The following is a 22,142-nucleotide window of genomic DNA, read 5'->3' on the forward strand; positions in this document are numbered from 1 at the left end:
ACAAAGAGACGAAGATGGCGGTTGATCGAGGTACATTGATATTCTTTATCATTATGTTCATCTTCTTGTCTCTACCCTCAGGCAATGAACAGCCGCACTCTGACTTGGAGAGAGATACCTTGCAGACGTACCAATCGCAGCTATCAGACGCCCTCGTGACACTAGAGGAATCAGAGTACGCGTTGGGATATGGGAATATAACAGGGTACCAGTTGTCGTACGAAGACCACTTGAAAGATAAAAAAGTTAAAGACTGGCCAATTCACAAATTTAGCAAGGACCAACCCTGGGTCGAAAACCAGGACTATTCAATTTTGCCCAATGCAGTGAGCGACAAGGTGCGACAGTTTTGGGGAAAAGACTTTGCAAGCAAAGAGGGCAACGCTTACTTGTTGAATATTTCAGGGCGTGCCGATGGAGTGTTTGAGCCTGTGAAGAAGAAAAAAGTCAAGGCAGTGGAGTACCCGATCCCCACGTACTTGAAACACTATTACGACTCAAGGACCAGTGCCAATGAGGATTATAATGATGTGGATGGGAGATCATCACAAGTCGCTGTAGAAAATCACGATTATTCTCCTTCGTCTTCCTCCGCCTTGGTTTCAAAGGTGGGGAACATCACCGCTGCAGAAGGGTTGATTTCCATCATGGTCAAAGGGTTCCAGTATAACTTCAACGAGCCTGAATTTCATGTCATCAACGAAACCGACAGAATTCTGACTGCAGTGGTTGCTACCATAGAGTTGAACCTCAAGGACTACCTGGAGGTTGAAGACCATCTGGTGGATTTGAAAGGGGTTTACTTTCAAGATACCGGCTCCTTGCTTGCTACTTCCAATTCCGCGAAATTTTTTGGCTCGTATGGGCTCAGCCACTTGAGCATGGATGCGGAAAAATTTGCTATTGCCAAAACGCTTATGCACCAATTCAATAATGTCAAAAACGATAAAGACGTTACCTTGGACGATATGAACCAATCGATTTTGAAATCCTTGGACCAGTGCGAGTTTATTGCTTATTTGCAATTTAACAAGACTGCATTTACACACGACGAGCTTCGATACGTGGACTCTGAGTTGAAAACCCCCACTGGCCGGCCACTACCACACGAAGTACCTCAATTGTCAATTGGGGATTTCTTGGTCTACTCTCCGGACTGCGGCATTGTGTTGAAAAAGAAACCCGACACCGTTTTCACCGGGAGAAGGTCCGAAGTGTTGCGTGCGCAGATGAAAAATGTGCTAACTGGTTTGTTGGTGTTGGTGTTTATGCAGCTCTTTTTGATTTTGAGGCAAGTGGGCGAAGCAAGAACACCGGGCCAGTTGTCGGTTATCTCTAGCAAGACGTTGTTTTTGCTCGGATTTGAGGATTCATTACTTGCAATCATGTCGTTGCTCCTTTCCACGGTGAGTGAGGATTTGTATCTTCTTTTGGCGTGTATTGCTACGATTGCCTTTATGCTGTGCGGCATATTTGAGATGAGGTTCATGGTTAGTGTTTTGACGACGCAAGCAAACGAAACGGGAACCACATGGTGGGAAATAATGAGAGGAGCGAGCCCCGTGCCGTTTAACTCTACTTCGAATTCGGCTCCAAACACTGGCACCTCAGAAAACTCCGAGGGTCCCATTCTCCCTATTGCTAATCCACCTCCACCACCACCTCCTCAAACTCAAGCTCAAGCTCAACAAGCAACACCACAAGCAGCAGACCCCGTTCCCAATCAAGCCTGGCAGGAAACTTCCTACAGCAACTCGATCTTTGCGTCCGGATTCACACTTACAATCATAGCCATGTTCTTGGTCTTTTCTTCTTTGAACTGGAGGTTGAGGTACAGAATCGCATTTGAATATGTCTGTTTGATATTCATCAACTCGTTTTGGCTTCCGCAATTTTTCCGCAACACATTAAAGAATCGAAGAAAAGCATTTACCTGGCAGTTTGTTCTTGGAAGCAGCGCCATCCGGGTGATCCCCATTTACTACTTTGCATTGTACAAGGCGAACCCTTTAAGACACAGGTACGACCCCATACTATGCATTGTTGTGACAAGCTGGCTCCTTTTGCAGATTTTTTTGCTCTTTTTGCAAAATACTCTTGGAGCTAGGTTTTGGATCAACGAAAACTGGTTACCCAAGGCCTACGATTACCAACAGGTGTTGACTTTGCGTAATTTGCAAGAAGACGGCTTTTCTATTGATCTTTTGGCAAACTTTAAGCACAAATCTTCCACCGAGATTCAGAATGGAGCAACAGCAGCAGCAGATGCGAGACCAAACATGTATGTGGAATGTGAATGCACCTGTCCTATTTGTATGACGGATGTTGCATTGCCTATAATTGTAAAGGATGACGTTGAAGAAAGCTCCAAAAGAAAGAACCAAATTCTTCTGGGTGTCAAGAAGGACTACATGATCACGCCTTGTCACCATATCTTCCATGTTGAGTGTTTGGAAAGTTGGATGAAGTATAAACTACAATGCCCCGTATGTAGAACTAGTCTACCGCCGATATAGAGAGAGGTCAAATAGTCAACAGTAAATTAATCTATTTACAAATAACGCGTGGGGACCCCCTACCCAAACTCTACTTTCGTATGATGGACAGACAGCATTTTTGAGTCCTACAAATGAAAAAAGCACGGAAAAAGATATGTAGCGTCATAGACTTAGCGAGGATGTCAACGGCTAGGTAATTGGGCGTATAGCTCAGTTGGTAGAGCGCCTGCCTTGCAAGCAGGAGGCCTTGAGTTCGACTCTCAATTCGTCCACATTTACACAATTCCCTTTATTTTTTATTTTTCTGATGGTTACAATAATAATTTTCCTATACGACGACCCACAAATCGCACGGATCATGACGGAGAATTTCGTTTGAAAAAATCAACCTGAAAGAGGCAAGAGGGGGTTCTCCAGGAAAACCAGGGTCGTGGTTGTCGTTGCAATTGACAAGGGCTCAAACTCACTCGAGGGAAAAGCGATGAGAGTAGAAGGCATGTATTAAAGCTCGGAGTTGTTTTTTCCACGATGTGCAGACTGAATTGAACCATGCGTAATATCAGATCATTTCAATACACGTTTAGGATGACAAAAGACTGTTATCAGTAAATTCATAAAAGACGTGCTTGCAAATGTAGTTGACTGGCTTTTGACACCTTGGCGCGAACATTGTCTCGGAACGATGAAGTGTAAAACATCATGTTCACGTCGGGTTCAACTGACTAGTGTTACCGCCACGGCCGCCACCACTGCATCTGCTATCTTTCGTGGCAAAGGTGTGGGCATGATAGGCACGGGTATAAAGGCCAACAGGAAAACTCAGGTGCTGTCTCCAACCCCCATTGGACTGCTTAAAAAAAAGTGCCGAGATGAGAGATGACGAACGAGAATAGGCGGTCCTGACACTTATAGACAAATAACCGGATAGAGTCCAACACGTCTCTGGTGTAGATTCGAATGGAACGGATCGTAATCAAATTGCAACCTCTGGGGAAGACGGAAAGTGGCAGTGGCATCGGATATTGGGACTTTAGGGCATTAGCAAAAGGCGCACAGCGAAGTAGATGATGATGATAGAGAGAAAAACAAAAGTTACACAAAATTGGACAGAAATGAGCTGATTTTTACCAATGGGTTTTTTGAAAAGAAACAGCTTGATCAACTTTGCCCAAACTAACTCTGTGAAGGGCACAGCACATGTGAAGCAGCGAAAGAGAGTAGGAGACTAAGATTAAGGAGTCACAGTTTCACGCAGGCGCTAACCTTTTTCTACCTAATTGCTTATTAGTTGAAGCAGAAAGAGACACACACACACACACACACGGTTTTCGATTAGCGAAAATTTTACTACGGAGATTAAATAAGAAAAATTTCGGTTTCTACTACAGCTACACTGCTCCTCGTCATTTATATAAATATCAGATGAACCCCTTAATTGGATAAAAGCATTACCAGCAGGGCGAGTAACTTGATTCATACTACTACTTTTGTTATTGCCACTACAACGAGTACGACCAGGTTTACCTACTAGTAGAGCTTCTGCTACTTATTCACTTACCACCACAGCTTTTCTACCCCCCCGCGCACCCCCTTACGATTCTCGTGAGCAACTTCAAACTCGTCATTATAACTATTCAGAATGGAAGCCTCGACTGGCCGTGGCACTATTGCCGACTCTTCCAGAACAGACGACGGAAGAGCGTATGACTCAGTGTCGAACGTCAATCTTATCAACGACGGAGGCTCCGGCTTTGCTTTCAACGACGCCGCTTACGCACAAGGTCTTGATCCACAAATGTCGAACTTCAACTTTGACGAAACAGACGAGTTTTTAAGATCGATATCCGGTGTGTTGGACAATTCAAAAGTGTCGTCAATACCAGCTGAGAGCAATTTCTCCATCGCGTACAATGAACCCTTTTTATCGCCATCCTCAATCAACGGAGAAGAAATTGTGTTTCCCGAGTATTTGGGCAGCAATGTTGCAGAACAACATGAATACATCAAACATGTTGGAGCTAGAAACAATGTATGGAACGAACAACACCAACAACAACAACAACAACAACAACAACAACAACAACAACAACTACATGCACCTAATAGTAACAACAACAAACCGCGGTCTGTTTCTTCTTCAGTAGTAACGTTTAAGGAAGAAAATGTCACGCCAGCTTCACACATTTCAACTGAGCCTTCCGAAATCACTACTCCCGACTCAATCAATGAAAACAATTTGTCCGATAGGCCAACTGCAAGAAAGTCGGCTACAATCGTCTCCGCTAAAGTGGCAAAGCCCAAAACAGGCAAGGACAAGAGCTCGCATAATATGATTGAGAAGAAATATAGAACCAACATCAACTCCAAGATTCTCATCTTGAGAGACGCCGTACCGTCATTGAGAATCGCCGCTGGTTGCGAAGACGTTTCGCTAGCTGATCTTGAAGGCATCACCCCTGCGTCCAAATTGAACAAAGCTAGCGTTTTAACAAAAGCTACTGAATATATCAAGCATTTGGAGCAGAAGAATGCAATCTTGAAGGAGCAAAACTTGTATTTGCAACGCGTTATTCAAGAAGCCAATGCGAGAACTGGTGCTCAAATTCAAGTTTCCTTTCCACCATCGCAGCAGATGTTGCACTCGCCAGTGGAGAGCTCTGCACAACAAGCAGTTAGAAGCCGCGGCAGCTACAGCGAGCAACAATTTGTTGCTGAGAACGATTACACTCTTCAGCAACAACAGCAACATCAGCAGCAACATCAGCAGCAACAGCAACAACAGCAGCAACAACAGCAACAGGAAGGAAGCAGAAGCCAACCAAATCGATTCTTGTTGGGCGGCATGGCCGCGGTTATGGGAACGTCCTTGTTTGGTGGTTCTGGCGAGAACGATTTCCGGAGCTTAAATGCTCTACCATTTGCCTCGTCGTTATTCCCGCACGCATTCCTCCACCCGACCCCTATGGTGGTGCAGCTTTGGACTTTGACAAAGTTGATTCTAGTCATTGCAAGCTTGGGTTCGATTTTGTTGCCTTTACTTAAAGACCACTTTACCAAATCACCCAAGAATAACCCAAAAAACAGCCTTTCGAAAACTTCTGGGTCGGCGTTGGACTGGGCTATGGCTGCTTGCTACTTAGGTCTGCCCTTGAAATTGACAGATTCTCGCCGCGAGGCCATAGTTGCCAACTTGAGAGGAGGCAAATCGTGGACTCAATTGGCAGCTGATTTTGGATCTTTGATCAACTATGAAACCAATTTTGAAAATACCCTCTTGTTTTTGGTTATGGGATCCATTTTGGAAAACAAATTCCCGCAATTGAAGCCCGTCCTCAGCCATTACTTGCAAAAAAAGAGTCAAGCGATTACCAAACTTGCATATGACGGCACCAATGCGTCGTTGAAAAAGTTGAACCACTTGATCACCCGGATTGATGGAGCTGAGCTTTTTGCTAGCAAAACCTTGATCATGCACATGACAAATGTGTTTAACGGTGACGAGATTGAAGGATTGCAAGATCCACAAAGAACTATTTTCAATCATCTTGACCAAAGCCTGGTTAAGGACTACTATTCGTTATTCTTGCAATTGCGCCTTTTGGAAATTTTACAAGAGTTGAGTCTCACATACTTGGAGCAGATCACAAAGAACCATTCTCAGATTTTAAAGGACTTGACGGTTGTTGAGCAAGTGACCCCGGAGGACTCTACCGCATACATATACTGCCAGTACTTTAAAACAGTATTGAATTCCAGCCGAGCTCCATATTTATTGGAAAATTTAAAGTTGAATATCGACTCCAAACTCGCTCAAGTGGATGCCATCAATGAAGGACGAGAACAAGAAGAAGAGGAAGAGGAAGAGGAAGAGCTTGACGAATTGGAAGAAAGCTGTGATGTTTATGAAGATGAGACCGTTGACATACCTGCAAACAAGCCAAAGAGTTCACTCATCAAATCTTTGAGATTGGTTTCCAAGAGCCAAGTCTTGATCATACTATCGTCGTTGGTTACTTATTACCATAAATTGGATGACTATGACACTGAATCCCGCATCATGAGATACTTTGGCGATTTCAAAGTAGACTTTGATTTGTTGACATTTACCAGTTTGTTGACAATGGTTGGCGAAGTAGTGGTCCATGGCGGACCCTCTTCAGAGAATCTGCAAATGGCAGATATAGTTGTTGCTCTCCGGAGATGGTTGAGAGAAGATACAAGATTGATTAGTGCAGAATTGAATGAGAAATTGACGCAGATTTTGGTGCAAAAGGGCAAGATCATTAATGGTATTGAGACTGACGACGATGACTATGATAACGATGACGACGATTATGAAACCGACCGCTAAATTACAATTTATGTCGAAAGAAGAAAATAAGAGAGAGAGATTTCTGTCCTGTACTAACATTATCAATGAATATATATATTGCGAGAGTTTTTCTTTTGTTGTTTTCTTTCTCAGATCTGTGGTTTCCAGTTACGAAACGGGGGACGAGGGGTGATGCCAGACTGTTTGACGTTTGGTTAGTTGACAACTTCAGTACTCTTGCAATTTTTTTTTTTTTGATTTCTTAAAGTTGAGATATGAAATCGTATATGCGGTAAATCCCGCTTAATCTTTTTTTTTTTTTTTATTTCATCACTCTGAAAGGAATAGATCGCTGCTTCTACTATTTCAGAACATTTGAACTTTGACTTGCCCGTGTCACGGTCAACGTGGGAGACAGTGGCTTGTGCCTTGGGAACACATTTGGAACACTCTATTCGGCCATGAAAAGTAGTTATTTGGCGAGAGCAGCTTTCTAACCCTGCTACTTCGTCGTAGAAAAAAAACAAGCATAAAAAGAAAAGGGCTCTTGTCATTGGGGTAAGCAATTGGGCAAAGCAAAGTGGGCGGCAGGGCCCCCTCTCTCTCTCAATATTTTCATGCCTCGGTGCAGACTACTAGGGCTTGACAGAGACAGTAGTAGTTTTCCTGTTTTCATCTGGCGACAAGCATACAAACAACAACCCATGCTAAGAAACAGCTGATTTTTTTTTTTCTGGTTTGTCTCTTTTTACACTTCGACTCAAATCAAACCAAATAACCTGAGTCTCCAATCTGCTTTTTTTTTTTGTTTTCTTCCGGCAACAATCAGACCGTGGTCTATTCTACGTTTCGTCAACTGTTGTTTTGCTCCAGGCGCAGCAGTTCAGTGCAAAGGGTCCTTTCGCTTTTCTTTTTTCCAGCAGACGTGGCAAGCTGGACGAATGAACCGCAAGAAAAGAGCTCACCCGATGACGATTGCATCCTTTTTTACATATATGGGGGCCGGAGAAATGACTGCAGGTTGAAGACGGCACTGCACTAGAACGCCTTGGTTTGACGTAATATGAAGAAAACTGATTTTTTTAAAAGAAGTAGAAGAAAATAAAACAGGCCTATTGGTGAATAGGAAAAGTATATACTAAGGAGTTGAGTGTTTGGACATTGTTTTGACACTCCGTGCTGCGAGATTTCGATGAAAATTACAGCCAGCGGAAGTGTGCTTGTTGAGTAGAACTCGTAAATGCAGCCGGTTTGTTTCTTATTTCTGGGTAGGGAAGGTCGTTTTTAGCCCATAGCCCGATGAAAGGAAGCGGCAAAAGAGAAAGGTAGTTCTAGCGAGTCAGCATAATCGAGATAGATCTCAACAGTAGAGAGCCCACTAAGAAATATACGCTACTCGAGCCTCACCACGGTATCCTCACTTCGAACAACCACCTTGAGGCTTGAGGCTTCGAAAAGTTTTAAAATATATGTACAATGCTGCATTACCGCTTAAGCCAAGCCTAAATTTGTGTCACGTCAACTGAATCAGGTTATCGAGGTGTGCAACCCTGTTTGACTGCAAAACAATAGGTGGGTGGAAGGCATGAGCCCTTTGTCTTATTAAAAATGCATCTAAATATTATGAACTCTGGAGGTGGTTAGTCATTTTGTCTTTTATGGATGGAAAATGTCGCAAAGGGCTGATCGTTACATCAAGGTCGTCAAATCAAAGAAATGCTCAGACATAGTTCATCGTGGTTAGAGGAGGGGGGGGAGGTTTGACTTGTATGTCCAATCGCTGATGGGAAAAATAGAACCTTGGGAAAAGCAACGATGATTCCTATTTTTGGCTATCTCGACATCGATAGTACATACCATGGCCCTGAAAGAAATACTTGTCAGGTAAGTCTAGTACATATTCTAAAGAAAAAATGAGTACCTCACTGCGTCACCACCCATTAACTTATGTAATCACATCATCTGAGCTTGATGAATAAACCTCTGTACTCGTTTCAATTTAATCTATTTTTAGCTCTCTTCTGCAATAACAACATGTCTCAACGTAGAAAATCTTGTTTTGCTGGATTCGATCAATGCTCCACAAAGGTAGAAGATCTGGTACCGTGTCGTGCTGTCGCTGCTACTCAGACCACACATTTTTTTGTTCATCTTTTCTTGTGCATTTCTTTGTTCGTGTTTTTGGAACCTCATCATCAACATCCAAGATTGAATTGAACTGCCCAACATTTTGCAAATGGTTGCAAGAAGTTACGTGGTCAGGAACCTTGTATCTCCAAGATGCAATTCATCGTCCAAGCTGCTGCATTTTTCTTGGTTAGGAGACGTCTACAATAGCACAAGAAATGTCGGTTTAACCGAGCAGTGCCAACAATAACTGATGAGGAAAGTATAAACGAAGTGCTCTTTTTTATTGTCTTCACAAAAGGTGAAAGATTTGTTCTATGCATTCGTAAATGGATTGTCAAGAAACCTCCCGGTCCTGTTTCTTGACAGCCTTTGGGAGCTTTTTGTAGATTCATGTGTCGTTGATACTTGTCTGTAGTCGCATATATCCAAAATTGAGCTCCAAATGTTTTCAAAAGGCGACTGCTCATGACAGCTGGAAATGTTTCCGTAAACACATTAAGCTGCCTTCAATTCGCGATAAAAGCAACAAGATCAGATCAGAACAATTTTTTGTTTTTGTTGTTGTTAGTTAAAGACGGCGGTGCCCGGAATAACTGTCGCCAAGGAACCACCCTCATATGTTTTTGTGAGTTCCCGAGAGCTAGGTAGTTTCGAACAGCGACTACTGCAGCAGGATAAGTGAATGTTTTGGTTTACGCAGGGATCGGGGATAAAACCACGGACGCTACTATTTCAGGTTGTGTGTGCCTTGTCCAACGCTTCTTCATCTGTACAGTAAATCTCCAGACGAGGCGATTCCAGGCGAAAACTGACCAAGGAAGTTTAGTTCGTGAAGTTGCACATTGACATGATAGCAGTCTTGGGTGCGCTCCCTCTAGCAACGTTGCTTCATGGATTATTATACCAGAGTATACGTTTTCCTACATGTACTATCAAGTTTCCCAAGAAGTGATGATGAAATACTCATGCCCGCTCAAGCCGAGGGTGTAATTTCCAAAGGGGGGTGTTGGTCCCAAATTTCGAAAAAAAAAAACTTCCTTGCCTCGTTTCGGCACAGTTATTACACAAACACAGGAAAGTTTCGGTTATTTTTTTTTCTCTCGACCAAATTATGTCACTTTCATCCTTGCTGTCTTTCAATCAACCCCCCACCAAAAAAAAAAAAAAAAAAAAAAAAAATTTGACCAAAATGAGCTGCAAGGTAGAATAACTAGGAACTGATGCATCATGTTCGGATCTCCATGTAGCCAAAATCCAATTCTATCGAAAAAGCAGAGATTTGTTTGAAGTAAAATCGGAAGCTCGTAGTTACAAATTTGCAAAATCACTTTAACCTTCTTTTAAATTTTTTTTAATAATCGGGGGGTGGGAAGGGGAATTACCGCCTAACCATCATCCCACCAGAGACTGAGCGAAGCAAAAAAAAAAATCTCAAATTATTCGTCGTATCCACAGTAAGCCGTTCACTTCTACTTCTGTTCTGACAGCGACATTCAACTGTCGCTCAAGTAGCATGACTGCACAAAAGCGGGCAAGAAATTGCTCATGATGTAGTTATTCGACTCGGCTAATTGAGGGAGAAAAGTTGGCCAGCGAATGTTTTTTCCACATATGCAAGTTCACTTATGGGTGTACGATTTTGCACCCTTGCGCCACGAATCTCCAACTCCAAGAGCTTCTGATTCAAAAAAATAAAAAGAATAAAAAAAAAGAGGTTGAAGTACTTCGCCACACACACATGTAACACACACATGTAACACAAACGATAATACTTTGAAGTAGAAGAAAGCGCTCGGGGACTAGTTATTGGTTGGTTTGGCGGCCATTTCCAATCAAGACGAAGTGAATTTGTTCACTGACGAAATACTACAGGATAAGTACAGGATAAGTGATACTTTATTCAATTTAGTCTATTTTGCTTGAAGTTTGGCCTCTTCTTCTTCTTCTTCTCTTTCTTAGAGCACGGATTTATAAAAATTTATCCACCGAATGGCTCGAATGTTTCTTTCCTTTAAAGCGCAAAAAATTTAATCCTAGGATCGGCAAATTTTTCAATCTTCCATGAGCAGTGCTACTCGGGTCGGGTGTCATCATCACACACGCACACTTCGGGACTACTAACTATCTCAATTCCAGGCTGCGTAGTGGTGAATTCCTGGTATCTTTTTTTTTTTCCTTTTTTTTTCCAATTTGAAAAAATGAGCTCGTGACTATCTACTTTGCATGTACGTTGTTTATTCTCTTGAGCAAACTAAGGTGGATAAATTTTCTGTAAAGCCTAATTTCAGAGGAAGATCCATCTGGAGCCGATCTGCTTCTCGATCTGATCCTATAATGTTTTAGGAATTCAACATACATCCGGGTTGTCGGATTCACAGGTCGTTTTGGGGCATTAGCGGCTACACAGTGAATACTTGCGTATTCTAGACCATAAACTACAAAGTTTGGGGGGGGAAGGGGGTGTGCCGTTCAAGTTCGAATAGTTTTTCTAATAGAGGACATGTGCTGTGTTAAGCCGAGTAGGTAAAATCGAAAAAAAAAAAAACTCAACTTCTTCAACCTTTACCACCTTTTCCTCCTCTTCCTTGCTTTGTTCTTGTTCCTCTTTTTCTTTATTTTTCGATTTTTTTTTTTTTTCTTTTCTTTCGGCTAAGCTTAAAGACGAATTTTCCTTCAAACGCTTTGAGGCCTAAAACCCATCTCTAGAAAACGTTCTCTTGTTGATCTTCATGACTTCGTTGTGATCAGTCATGCACTTGCATGCGTTTTGCCTTGTCTTCTACGCGCCACTGGCGGGTAGGGGCAGGGAGTCATTCCTCGGGTCAAAAACAGTTTCAATTGCTCAACCTATCAGCTTTTATTTCACAATAGACTAGAATTAACACATTGGTAAATGATCGAGTCTCAAGCTTTTGCACAGAAAACCACTAAGTTCCAGTTAACGCCGCCTGCCCGCCGCCTTTACCGTTTAATACTCCGCTCAAATTTTTGGGGGTTCCACATTCTCTTTTTTTTTTTTGTCTCTAATTCGTAATTGAAAATTTAGTTAACTATAACATGAAACAATCTATTGTGAGGTGGAACGGAGGAAGGGGGCGGGAGGGGCGAAGATTGTGCGGAAGATGGTGAGGCTCCAAAAACTCTTTTTTTTTTTTGCAACTATAAATTTATTCTTTAATTGATACTAAAAAAAAAGTAGAAACTACCATCTCACTGGTAATGAAATGTTCATGAAGTATGTTACATTAACAGTAACAGTTACAGTTTCAGTTTCAGTTGCTAACCAAGGAGCAATTTATTGTACCGTGTTTTTTTAGATGAAACTTGATTTAAATTGAACAGGTGAATTATCATGGACTGTGAAATTAGTAGGCCTCACGATTAGGCGGGTTGATTAAAGGGGGAATACTGGAGGGAGGAGATAAGGACAGAAAATTTGTCTCTACGTGGAGAAAAGGAGAAGGTGAAGGGAGGAAAAGAAGGGAGGTTGAAATAGATATCTATAACAAGGAAGGGAAACTCAAGGGGAATCAAAGGTGGGCTTTGGTGAAACAATTGCGTTTTTTTACAAGCTACGCAACGAACAAAGAGCATAAAGAAAAAAAACTCTACAACCGGAAGGAAGGAAATGAACTGCAAGATAAGAAAATGAAATGAGAGAAAATGAAACGCCATGAAAAGAAGCGATTTGAAACGCCATGAAACACAGAGTTGTCAAGCTCAAGTTCGCGTAAGGACCAGCTCGACTAATTTCTCCATGAACGAAGCAATAAAAAAACAACCCACATCAAGACTGATTTCACCACCGGGGTTAGTTAGCATAGTTGATGGGAAAACTTCTCCGAACTGTAAGTTTGCTTAAAAATTTTTTAGGTAAAATGAATTTGTTAAAAATATTTAGGTAAAATGAACATTAGTAAAATTTTAGCCATGGAAGATGAGATTAGAAATTTTGCGGCAAACCATCAAGAATGCCAAAATTCACACTCTCAAAGGGTGGCGGGAGGGAGACAGAGAAAGAAGCCTTGAATTGGATGATACTCGGACTGGGGAGTAACTACTGTTGCTGCAAAAAAAAAGCATTGATGTAATCAGAAAAAGAACTAAATGTGAGATATGATGGTGGAGGATGCTATTGACTGGGGAACTGTGCGAGAGAGCAATGCAGTCAATATTGAAGTGTGAAAAGCGACGTCACGTGCTTTGGACATGTGCGACAGGCACGTGAACCACATACACCCCCCCCCCCCCCATCTATTTATTCACACGTTCTACCAAAGTACCTAGGAATAACCCTCTTGCAAAATAGAAGGAAAATTTGCAAACTCTACCTCTTTGTCTTTTCTTTTTTAACTTCTTTCTATTTAATTTGATTTCCTTCTTTTCCTTCGCTGAGGTGCATGTCTCAAATATTTGAGATGCGACATCTCTGTTCTCTGCTTTTAAGTAGTGGGACATTGCCTATTGAGATACTGGAGAGCTGTTAGCTGTACTGATACAAGTTACAGCGCAGTTGGGTTATGAAGCGGCTTAGTTTCATGTATATTTCATTTACCCCTCTATACAGCCTGCTTTTGGTTAGTTCATTTCGCAGCTAATTCTTTTTTTTTATATATATATTTTATTTTTTTTTTCCAATTACAGTCTTGGATGCATATCTGGAAAATCACCCTGCTTTTACCCTCTATCTTCTCTGCGTTAGATCTCTCGACGTCATCTTATTACAGCCCAAGAGTATCGAGAGCTTTCATGTATATATATACTGATTCGCATGTCCACCTTCTGGCCATCGGGGCCTGAACTGAAAGGAGAAGGGAGAACGCAAGGGAAGAAGAAAGGAGCCCAGGTTATTTTCCTTTTACCAGATCTACAGCTACATTCCCCAGTCACGATCCTTCATCCAAAGCCTCATAGAGCAATTAGCAAGCTACAGCCCGGGTGCTCCATTATCATCTCATCACTCGATAAACACCGACCACACACTCACCCACCTACCACGGAGAAAATAAAAGACAACATCGTATGAATTTCCAGACACTGACATTTGGATTCAATAGTGCAACCTTGCTTTTTTCATTTTGATTCTTTTTGTTCGATCCCGCTTTGCAAGTTCATATCAGGGTTGAATCCTTATCACTGCCATATCCACATCCTTCGTGCTTCATCAGATTTGCTTTTTCACTTTCCCCTGACAGCTTCGGACCAGCCTTCACTCGCTTAATTTGCAGCATTCCAGATCAAAACAGGCTATATCGCTTAGATTTCTCCGCTTGACTACAAACCTGTCGTGTTTTTTTTATTTTTTTATTTTTCCTTTCTCAAGGAATTGTCACAAATTTTCAAAATCCGTCACTGGTTGACATCTATTTTCACCACCCCCAAGGAGAAGAGCCCCCCCAGGTTCATTAGATAAACCTCAATAGCATTACTTTTTTCTTTCTTTTCAGTTTATTTTATTTTTTTTTATTTGAAGAAAAACTCTCCTTCCCTGCGGTTGATTCGCGGTGCTTGGGGGTTGCAGCTTGAGACATTTTTGTCCCTAAAAGGTTTTGCCAACAATAATGGTCTCAGATTCGGAGGATTCAAACTTGGAATCAAACGAGTACACTATTGATGATTATTACCGGGTATTGAAACTGCTATGGGCCTACAAGAACAGTTCATATTTAAGCGAACACAAGCTACTACGGACCATTGTTGACTTGAACTTGTCTCACTCGCTCTTGCTCAAAAACTTGCAACGACGAGAATTGGACATTCAGAACTTGATATCGACCAAGATAAACTACGTTGATAGTCTCATCTTTGAAGTTGCCCCACAGCTACCACACAGTGACCACAATGTTGCCAGCGCTAGCACTACTACTACTCAAACTAGCGAACCTTTAGCTGCAGGAGGAAACAAAGTACTACCTGCGGCATCCAGTCCGCGATACAGCGGATGCTTTAGAAACAAATATATCGAGCTTTGCCCCCAGTTGGCAGTTGCCGCCTACTTGTTCAGCAGATTCCATCTTCCGGACGAGTACGGCTCGTTTGAGTTCCCCTTTAGCGACTCGAGAAATGTGCTATCGTTGGAAAATGTAAAGTTACTAAAAGGAAACAATAGACTTTTGCCCATATCGTATAGCCAGCAGCATAAATCTTGCATTAGCGCGTTGACCATGAGCGGCTTGAACTATAAGGAAATCAACTTGACCAAGCTCTTGTCTGCTCATACTTTTGATGTAAAGGGCAAGGTGCTCACAATGCCCCTGAAGTCGATCAACGAGCTACCAAATAGCATTATCCTTCAATTAGCCGGGTTTGAAAGCTTTCAAGATTACAACATCGACCGCAATTCAATCGAGCCGCCGCCGGAGTTGGTGCAGAAAATATTCCCATTCATTCTGGAGATTAGTGAGGAATCAAGCAGCAGTCAAGATGACAAAATGTCGAGAACCCGCAATGTTCTAGAGATGTTGCGGAGACTACTTTGTCAGGATATGCTTGTTTTGAAAAAAAGATACCCGAATAACCCATTATCCAAGAGTGAAATTTTCAACTCACCCGAATTTGAAGCTTTTATGCAAAAAGTTGAAAAGGAAGGGTTGATGGAACAATTGATGAGAAACTCTTGCTTCAACCCCACTGATGACGAAACGGAAAGTGATTACGATGACAACTGGCCCTCGTCGTTTGACGTGGATTCCAAAATGGAGTTTCGCAAGCTTATTGAGCTCCAAAACACAAAGATAAACTTTTTGGAAGCGCAGTTGCAAAAGACGCATCAAGAGCAGAGTCAAACTCAGGCCAGCCTATCGAAGTTTATCCAAAACCAATTTGAAGTTTTCCAAAAACAGAGTGAATACTTGCAAAAGATCCAGAGCTCAGTTGATGGATTGTTCATATTATTGTTGACTCAAAACAAGAACTCGTTACAATTGGCTGAGCAAAATATTCGAGAAACGCAGGCATTGATCAACCAAGAGCAGCTGAAAAATATATCTCTTGGCATTGAAAACACTCGTGAGTTGCTAAACAGTTTTAACAAACAGCAGCAACAACAACAACAACAACAACAACAGCAACAACAACAACAACAACAGCAACAACAGCATCATCAACATCATCATCATCAGCAGCAGCATCAGCATCAGCATCAAAAAGAGCAACTGCTGCAACATCATGAAGAAGAGGATGAAGAAATGGGCCAACGCGAGCATCAATCACAACAGCCGCTTAGGCGCACCGAGTCACAGCCTCCTCCGCAACAAGTTCCACCACAACCACCACAACCACCACAACCGCTGCTGCTGCTGCAACAAACACATTCTCAAACTAGTTTGCATTCACAGCATCCAACTCCTCCTCGCCCAGGCATCCTGCAACCCCCGCACAGAAAACTCCTGCTTTCGCATCTGTTGCACACACAAAAGGAGTCACCGTCGTCTTTTTTTAGTCAAATGTCAAGTCAACCAGAAACTTATCCTCAACAAGGACACCTTTTTGGACCTAGACCAAGCGAGGGCCCTAGTTTCCCCTTTGCGCCTCTCCAGCACCAGCACCAGCACCAGCACCAACAGCGGCCACAAAGCTTTGCTCCCTTGCCTTCTACTGCATACTATGGCCCACATACGATCTCGTCGCCAGCAATGGTGGCCCCGTTTCATCCACCTCCCCACCACTCACCGCCGTCGTCGCTTATACCGGCTCAACCACCACTTTCAACGGATGCTCATGCTCAACTGAACCCAGAGCAGCGGAAAACAGCAAGGGAGCTCACTTTGGAGAAAAGGTTATCGCGACAGGCAACAACATTGTACGAAATGTGGGACGATTACAAACGGTTGGACGAAGAACTTCGGACCCACGATATATCGGTCACCGAGTGGTTAAAAGTACACGGGTCCTCCGAACGACAGTTCAGGCATACCAGGTTGAAAATCATCAGATTCATTGAAGAAGAAGCGAGACGCCGTCAAGTCTCAGTGGAGATTGTGAAGGAAAAACTCCATGATAAAATGAGGAATAGGCTGCGGCCCTGGACTCTTGACGAAGTGCAAAGAATGTTGACTGCTCATAAAACAATAAATTTAGACGACAATAGATGATGGCCCATTTTTTAAAAATAAAAAACAATTGTTATTAGTAAAAGATAAAAAAACAAGCAAAAGAATCTGTTTTGAGTAATATTCATGATTGTCAAAAATATGTACTACTTAAATGTTTTTAGATTTATAGAATTGAAAAAGTTTCAACTACGCTTTTTGCATTAAAACCGGGAAAACCTAACCCCCCCCCCCCAAAAAAAAAAAAAAAAAAACACTTCTATACTTCTTGTTGGAAAGAAGATAACTATCTTTCCATTGCACACATACCCACAGAGACAACTTTCAGGCGGGGGGATCCATTTTTTTTTAAAAACCAGCTGCATTGGAGCCCAATACGCTACACGTATTGAAGAATAAAGAAAAAAAGAAACTACGATAAGTCTGCAAGACAGCTGCGTCTTCGGATTTGTGACAATTTTCTGATACTTGCACATTTGACATATTCGCAAATTATATTAAGGGCATTTTTTTCAGAAAAAGGGGAGCGCTTCCATGTATACGGTGCTAAAGATACCTCTCAACTCTTCACGAATGCACAACTCAAAAGAAAACAAAAAAAACGCCTGGCTGGGTTCTGCGTATGAACACTTTCTTCTTGCATTGCAGAGCGATTCTTTGTTTTCTGGCCTGTTAACTCTGCGTCGACGAAGAAGGTCTTTCATTTTTTTTTTTCCACCTTTTCACCAAATCGTATCAGTTGAAAGAGTTTTGGCTGGGAAGAAGTTCACGCCCGTGAAAAACCGGAAATTTTGGCTCCAAAATTTTTGATTCCAAATCCACCAAATTAGTAATATTCATGCTCCCTTACATTTTGAAAAAGACTGAACTCCAATAAGCAACGGGTGGGACAGCATCAAAGCAGCATTTGGGCCTAGATTGAATTTGGGGTTCGTCAACTTCTTTGAGTCTTGGGATTAACAAGTGAGCGCACATGCTTGACCCAAATTATAAGCTTTTCTGAGGCTATAGAACCAATTACCACGAGTAAGATTGACAGCAAAGCATTTACGTTTTTTAATTCGAAAAAGCAAAGTTCACGTGTTGAAAGTAATGACCTTTGCGTTGCTTGGTTACTTGTTGAGTTTTGCGATATTCAGAGCCAACCGAGCTGCCTAGATTAATTTCCAACGCCCCCCTTTTTCTGCGTATCACACAAGAAATTGCAAACAACACTTCATGACATATCGTAAATCAGGAGAAATGATTTTGATAATTATGTTCCTGGCGGCAACATCAAGTGAGCATTCAGGACATCACATTAAATGTCACAACTTTGAACAAAGTGGTTGTAGCTGAACGCCCGCTTTCAAGAGGATGAAACGCTTTTCAACATGATATTTCTTTTCCAAATCTACACTTGGACACCGAATTTTGTATAAATCATAGAGGATTCGTTAGTTCCCTCGTTAGTTCCAAATGGATGGGTCAAAAGAATGGAAAAAGATAAAACAAAACCCTAGCTTAGGTTCGATAGTGGGATTGTGAGGTAGTAGCAAGAGGGAAATGTCCGAATATATTCACGGTTTGCCATCACTTTTCCACAGTGCAGACCATACAACCTAGAAAAAAAAAAAGTCGATTGCGAAAATTAAGACACAGCCCCTTAAGAGATGCGCACTTTCTAAAGCCCCTAGGCGGCTGGGGTTTTGTGTTAACTTTTGCTTCTTCTTTCCCCATTTGGCACAGGTTGCGAAAAACCGCTACCAGTCAAGTCCCAACAACATGGAACTGCTCTACTTAGCAAGTGCTGTTGTTGGTTTCGCTGGAGTTGTGCCGCTCCCTCTCCATCCCTTGACATTGGGTCCTTTGCTTAAGTTTCTTGCTTTTTGAAATATATGTGGATTTTTAAGCACCCACCGGAGAGTCATTTTGCATTACCCAGTCTTTCGCCTCCTCAAGTACCTCGCAATTTCAAATCTTTTTTTTTTTTTATTCTAATTTGACTATACCTCTATATGTTTGAAAGTAAAAGGTTCGTAAGCGTAACCCTCTCCCTCGAAAAATTTCGACATTGCTTCCACCCAGTGGAGCCTTAGCGAATGTAACATGGCCGAAGTGCCTTCCATGAAAACCAAGATACAAACAGTCAACAGAAACCACATTGCAAACAACATAAACGTGGCAATGACCCCCACCGTTCCGGTCTTGCCAAACGCATTTTGTATCGTCATAGACCATAGCACTGTTGACAACTGCGCATGCGCCAATGAAAGAGCCCACAATCTCAAGTACGAAGCGGTGTGACTGACGCAGTTTAAGCAAAACTCGATGGTGTGGATGACTTGGTGAATAACAATATCTCCAAAGTTGAACCCTCCTTGGTCGTCTCCGTGTGCTGCGGCTGCAGAGTGGACCATTGGCTCCATGTCGTTGGGGAACCGAAAGTCCTCGCTGTCGTCCTCATTACTAGGATACAATGGATCATCGTTCAAGACGTCTTCGATGTTCATAGCTTCTTCTTCCTCTTCGTGTAGAATGATTGAATGCTGTCTTTGGGAATTGATATCCGAGTATCCAAGCTGCACCGCTCTATCGTTTTGACGTTTAAGCACAAACGGTTTGTATATGAGTAGCCATGGAACACAGACTGCAGCTATCAAGACAAGGGAAATCTGCACATACTTTTGGCCCGGGTACAATTGTTCCTCTATGGTTCCCGGTGACAAGAACATGTTGATCAACATATTCAAAAGACCCGGTGGCTGCTTGTTTTTACCGAGCCAATCGACAGACCATTTGTAAACAATCGTGAGTGCCAAGTAGCCAAATATACTCTGCATGAAAAGGAAACCCGGGATAAAGTTCCCAATGATGTCAACTTTCCTGTTGAAAAAAATGTAGTTGACCAAGCTAAACATTAGCGAATAGTTCATGTGGACGTATCCCATCAACACCGATAGTTTCATCTTGTACGAATTTGTAAACAAAAGATTGTTTTCCGTGCCATGCCACGCCCAGTCCAAGCCAAACGGATATGTTTTACCGGGGATCTTCTTCGCAGTTATGGGACCGCCCTTTGTCGGGTCATAGTTTTCAGGTACTTCCCACCTCCAGCCCGACAGAAACAAGGTCATGGATTTGGAAAAGACATCGTTGTAAATGAACCCAATGTACATTGAAAAGAGCCCCATCAACAATATGATGTATCTTCCATTGAACGCCATGGCAAATATCTCATCCTTATTGCGCATGGCACCAAACAGGACTTCATTGTAGATCAAGTACAAGGCCATTAGCAAAACAATCAACCCGTGACCCAAGTCTCCAAACATGATGGAAAACATAAATGGAAAAGTTATGATTGTGGCAAGCCCCGGATTCACTTCCTGATAAGTAGCTATACCATAAGCGTCGATAATCAGCTGGTACGCAGCTGTAAATTTATTGGTCTTGTGAAAAGTGGGCGGTGTTCTATTTGTTGCTAGTTCCTTGACAACTGCAATCAATGAGCCAGTCTCTTCATTGCTGTCTTCGTCCCCTTCCTCCTCTTCTTCTTGTTCGTGTTCATTTTGCCGCACGGCCGATACATCATGGTCATCGTCCCCGATAACAAACATCGACGACTCTGTTTCCAACGTCCCTGACATTCTCAACGACTCTACAGAATCACTATTGTTGCGCCTGGTCTTGGCTCTGATTAATTTTTTCAAGCATTTCTTGACGCTATCAAACTCGGCACTTGGGATCCACCCTTCTCCCACTAGGCACCTTCGGGTGCTATCTTCATCAAACTTGTTCAAGGTCTCGTATATCAACTTTTCTCTTTGCACAATGTACGAATAGTCGGGACACAACTCTTGAAACACTTTCAACTCCGTCACCAACTGATCCCTCGTGTTCAAAACCACGCTGTTCAACTCTGTAATTTTGGCATTAATCTCTTCCATGGTGGCTTTTCTAGCCATGGCGCCCCCCGTAGCATTGTCGAAAATGACACCGTCCAAGGAGACAATGATTTTCCTAACCCTTGACCTCAACGCGTCACCGTGGATAAAGATGATGAATACGTTTTTGGAAACCAAATCTGTAGAGTTCTCGCTTGCTGGAAACTCGCCTTCCATGGCCACATCATGGAAATACAAGTTTCCCCTAAGAGTCCTCCACAAGATATTTCTCAAGATGGGGGTCTTTTCAGTTGCGATTGTGCCCGCAATGGTGTTGAAACCCGTATTGTCGTCCAAATCCTCTACTTCAAATCCAAGCTCCAAGCTGTTTGCTCGGTGAGCACTGAGCAAAGCCGCGCTGGCGTCCTCGGCACTGGCGTTGTCAGCGCTGTCAAAATGTCGGCCTTCAAACTCGTCGCCAGCATCATTGTCCACCAAGGGAGACTTGTGGAACTTGTTAAGGGCATTGACAACGTTTCTATTTTCAATCAACTTCAATTTCTGGTTGGCCAACTTTGTAAACGACTCGTCCAAATGCTTGATCCTGGAATAGTACTCCCCGAGCCGGGACTTGAACTGGTCCATTTCCGACGTGCTAGAAATCGGCTTCTTATCGGCTTTTAGATGCGAATAATAATCGCCTTTGATGGTGTGCTGCCTCAACATGATTGAATGAAGAAAACCCAACTGCGCAACCATGGCGTCGATCAACCTCAACTCATTCACAAATGTGCGCTGGAAAGGGGTGAGTCTGGAGTTTAGATCTCGAAACTGAACGCAGCCGAGCGATCCAAGAGCCCCGACCATGTCTCTTGCCAACTCAATCGTCACGTAGAATTGCACTAGCGTCATTGGGGCTGATCGAAACATGGCTTCGTTCGACTCCTCTAGTCGCGAGCCCATATCTGTAAGTCGGATTGAACGCATTGTATTTGTTTCAACCAGCAATGGAGACAAGCAGTGTTGTTGCTAGTATCAAAAGTAGCGGTAGGAGTAAGAGTAGTTAAAAGTATGGGTAGTAACAGCTATAGGAGTAGTGGTTAATGATAGGCAACGGCCAGTGGAAACGGCAAGTCCTGTAACGGAAATTTCAACAACCTTGTCTCGGTTAACGATATTAGTGGTGGCGGTTAATTTGACAACACATCACGTCGTTCAAACACAAGTAAACTAACCACCGCCAATACCACCACTGCCACTGGATCTTACATTCAACCCGGACCAA

The 22,142-nt window shown here is 42.6% G+C and overlaps 4 protein-coding genes across 4 annotated transcripts; 3 read left to right on the forward strand and 1 right to left on the reverse strand. All coding sequences in view use genetic code 12, as the record gives it.

Moving 5' to 3' along the window:
- Nucleotides 1-14: 14 nt before the first annotated feature.
- Nucleotides 15-2,516, forward strand: LODBEIA_P00880 (uncharacterized protein; the record flags this gene model as incomplete). Its single annotated transcript, XM_066976848.1, has 1 exon — nucleotides 15-2,516. The coding sequence occupies one exon, from the start codon at nucleotides 15-17 to the stop codon at nucleotides 2,514-2,516; it is 2,502 nt and encodes an 833-aa protein (XP_066827026.1).
- A 1,621-nt stretch (nucleotides 2,517-4,137) lies between these two features.
- On the forward strand, nucleotides 4,138-6,849 carry LODBEIA_P00890 (uncharacterized protein; the record flags this gene model as incomplete). Its single annotated transcript, XM_066976859.1, has 1 exon — nucleotides 4,138-6,849. The coding sequence occupies one exon, from the start codon at nucleotides 4,138-4,140 to the stop codon at nucleotides 6,847-6,849; it is 2,712 nt and encodes a 903-aa protein (XP_066827027.1).
- Nucleotides 6,850-14,501: 7,652 nt separating this feature from the next.
- LODBEIA_P00900 (uncharacterized protein) lies at nucleotides 14,502-17,033 on the forward strand (the record flags this gene model as incomplete). Its single annotated transcript, XM_066976871.1, has 1 exon — nucleotides 14,502-17,033. One exon carries the CDS (start codon nucleotides 14,502-14,504, stop codon nucleotides 17,031-17,033), a length of 2,532 nt encoding a protein of 843 aa, XP_066827028.1.
- Nucleotides 17,034-18,976: 1,943 nt separating this feature from the next.
- On the reverse strand, nucleotides 18,977-21,844 carry LODBEIA_P00910 (uncharacterized protein; the record flags this gene model as incomplete). Its single annotated transcript, XM_066976882.1, has 1 exon — nucleotides 18,977-21,844. The coding sequence occupies one exon, from the start codon at nucleotides 21,842-21,844 to the stop codon at nucleotides 18,977-18,979; it is 2,868 nt and encodes a 955-aa protein (XP_066827029.1).
- Nucleotides 21,845-22,142: the final 298 nt, after the last annotated feature.

Source organism: Lodderomyces beijingensis (assembly GCF_963989305.1).
Source record: "Lodderomyces beijingensis strain CBS 14171 genome assembly, chromosome: 1".
Taxonomy (NCBI): Eukaryota; Fungi; Ascomycota; class Pichiomycetes; order Serinales; family Debaryomycetaceae; genus Lodderomyces; species Lodderomyces beijingensis.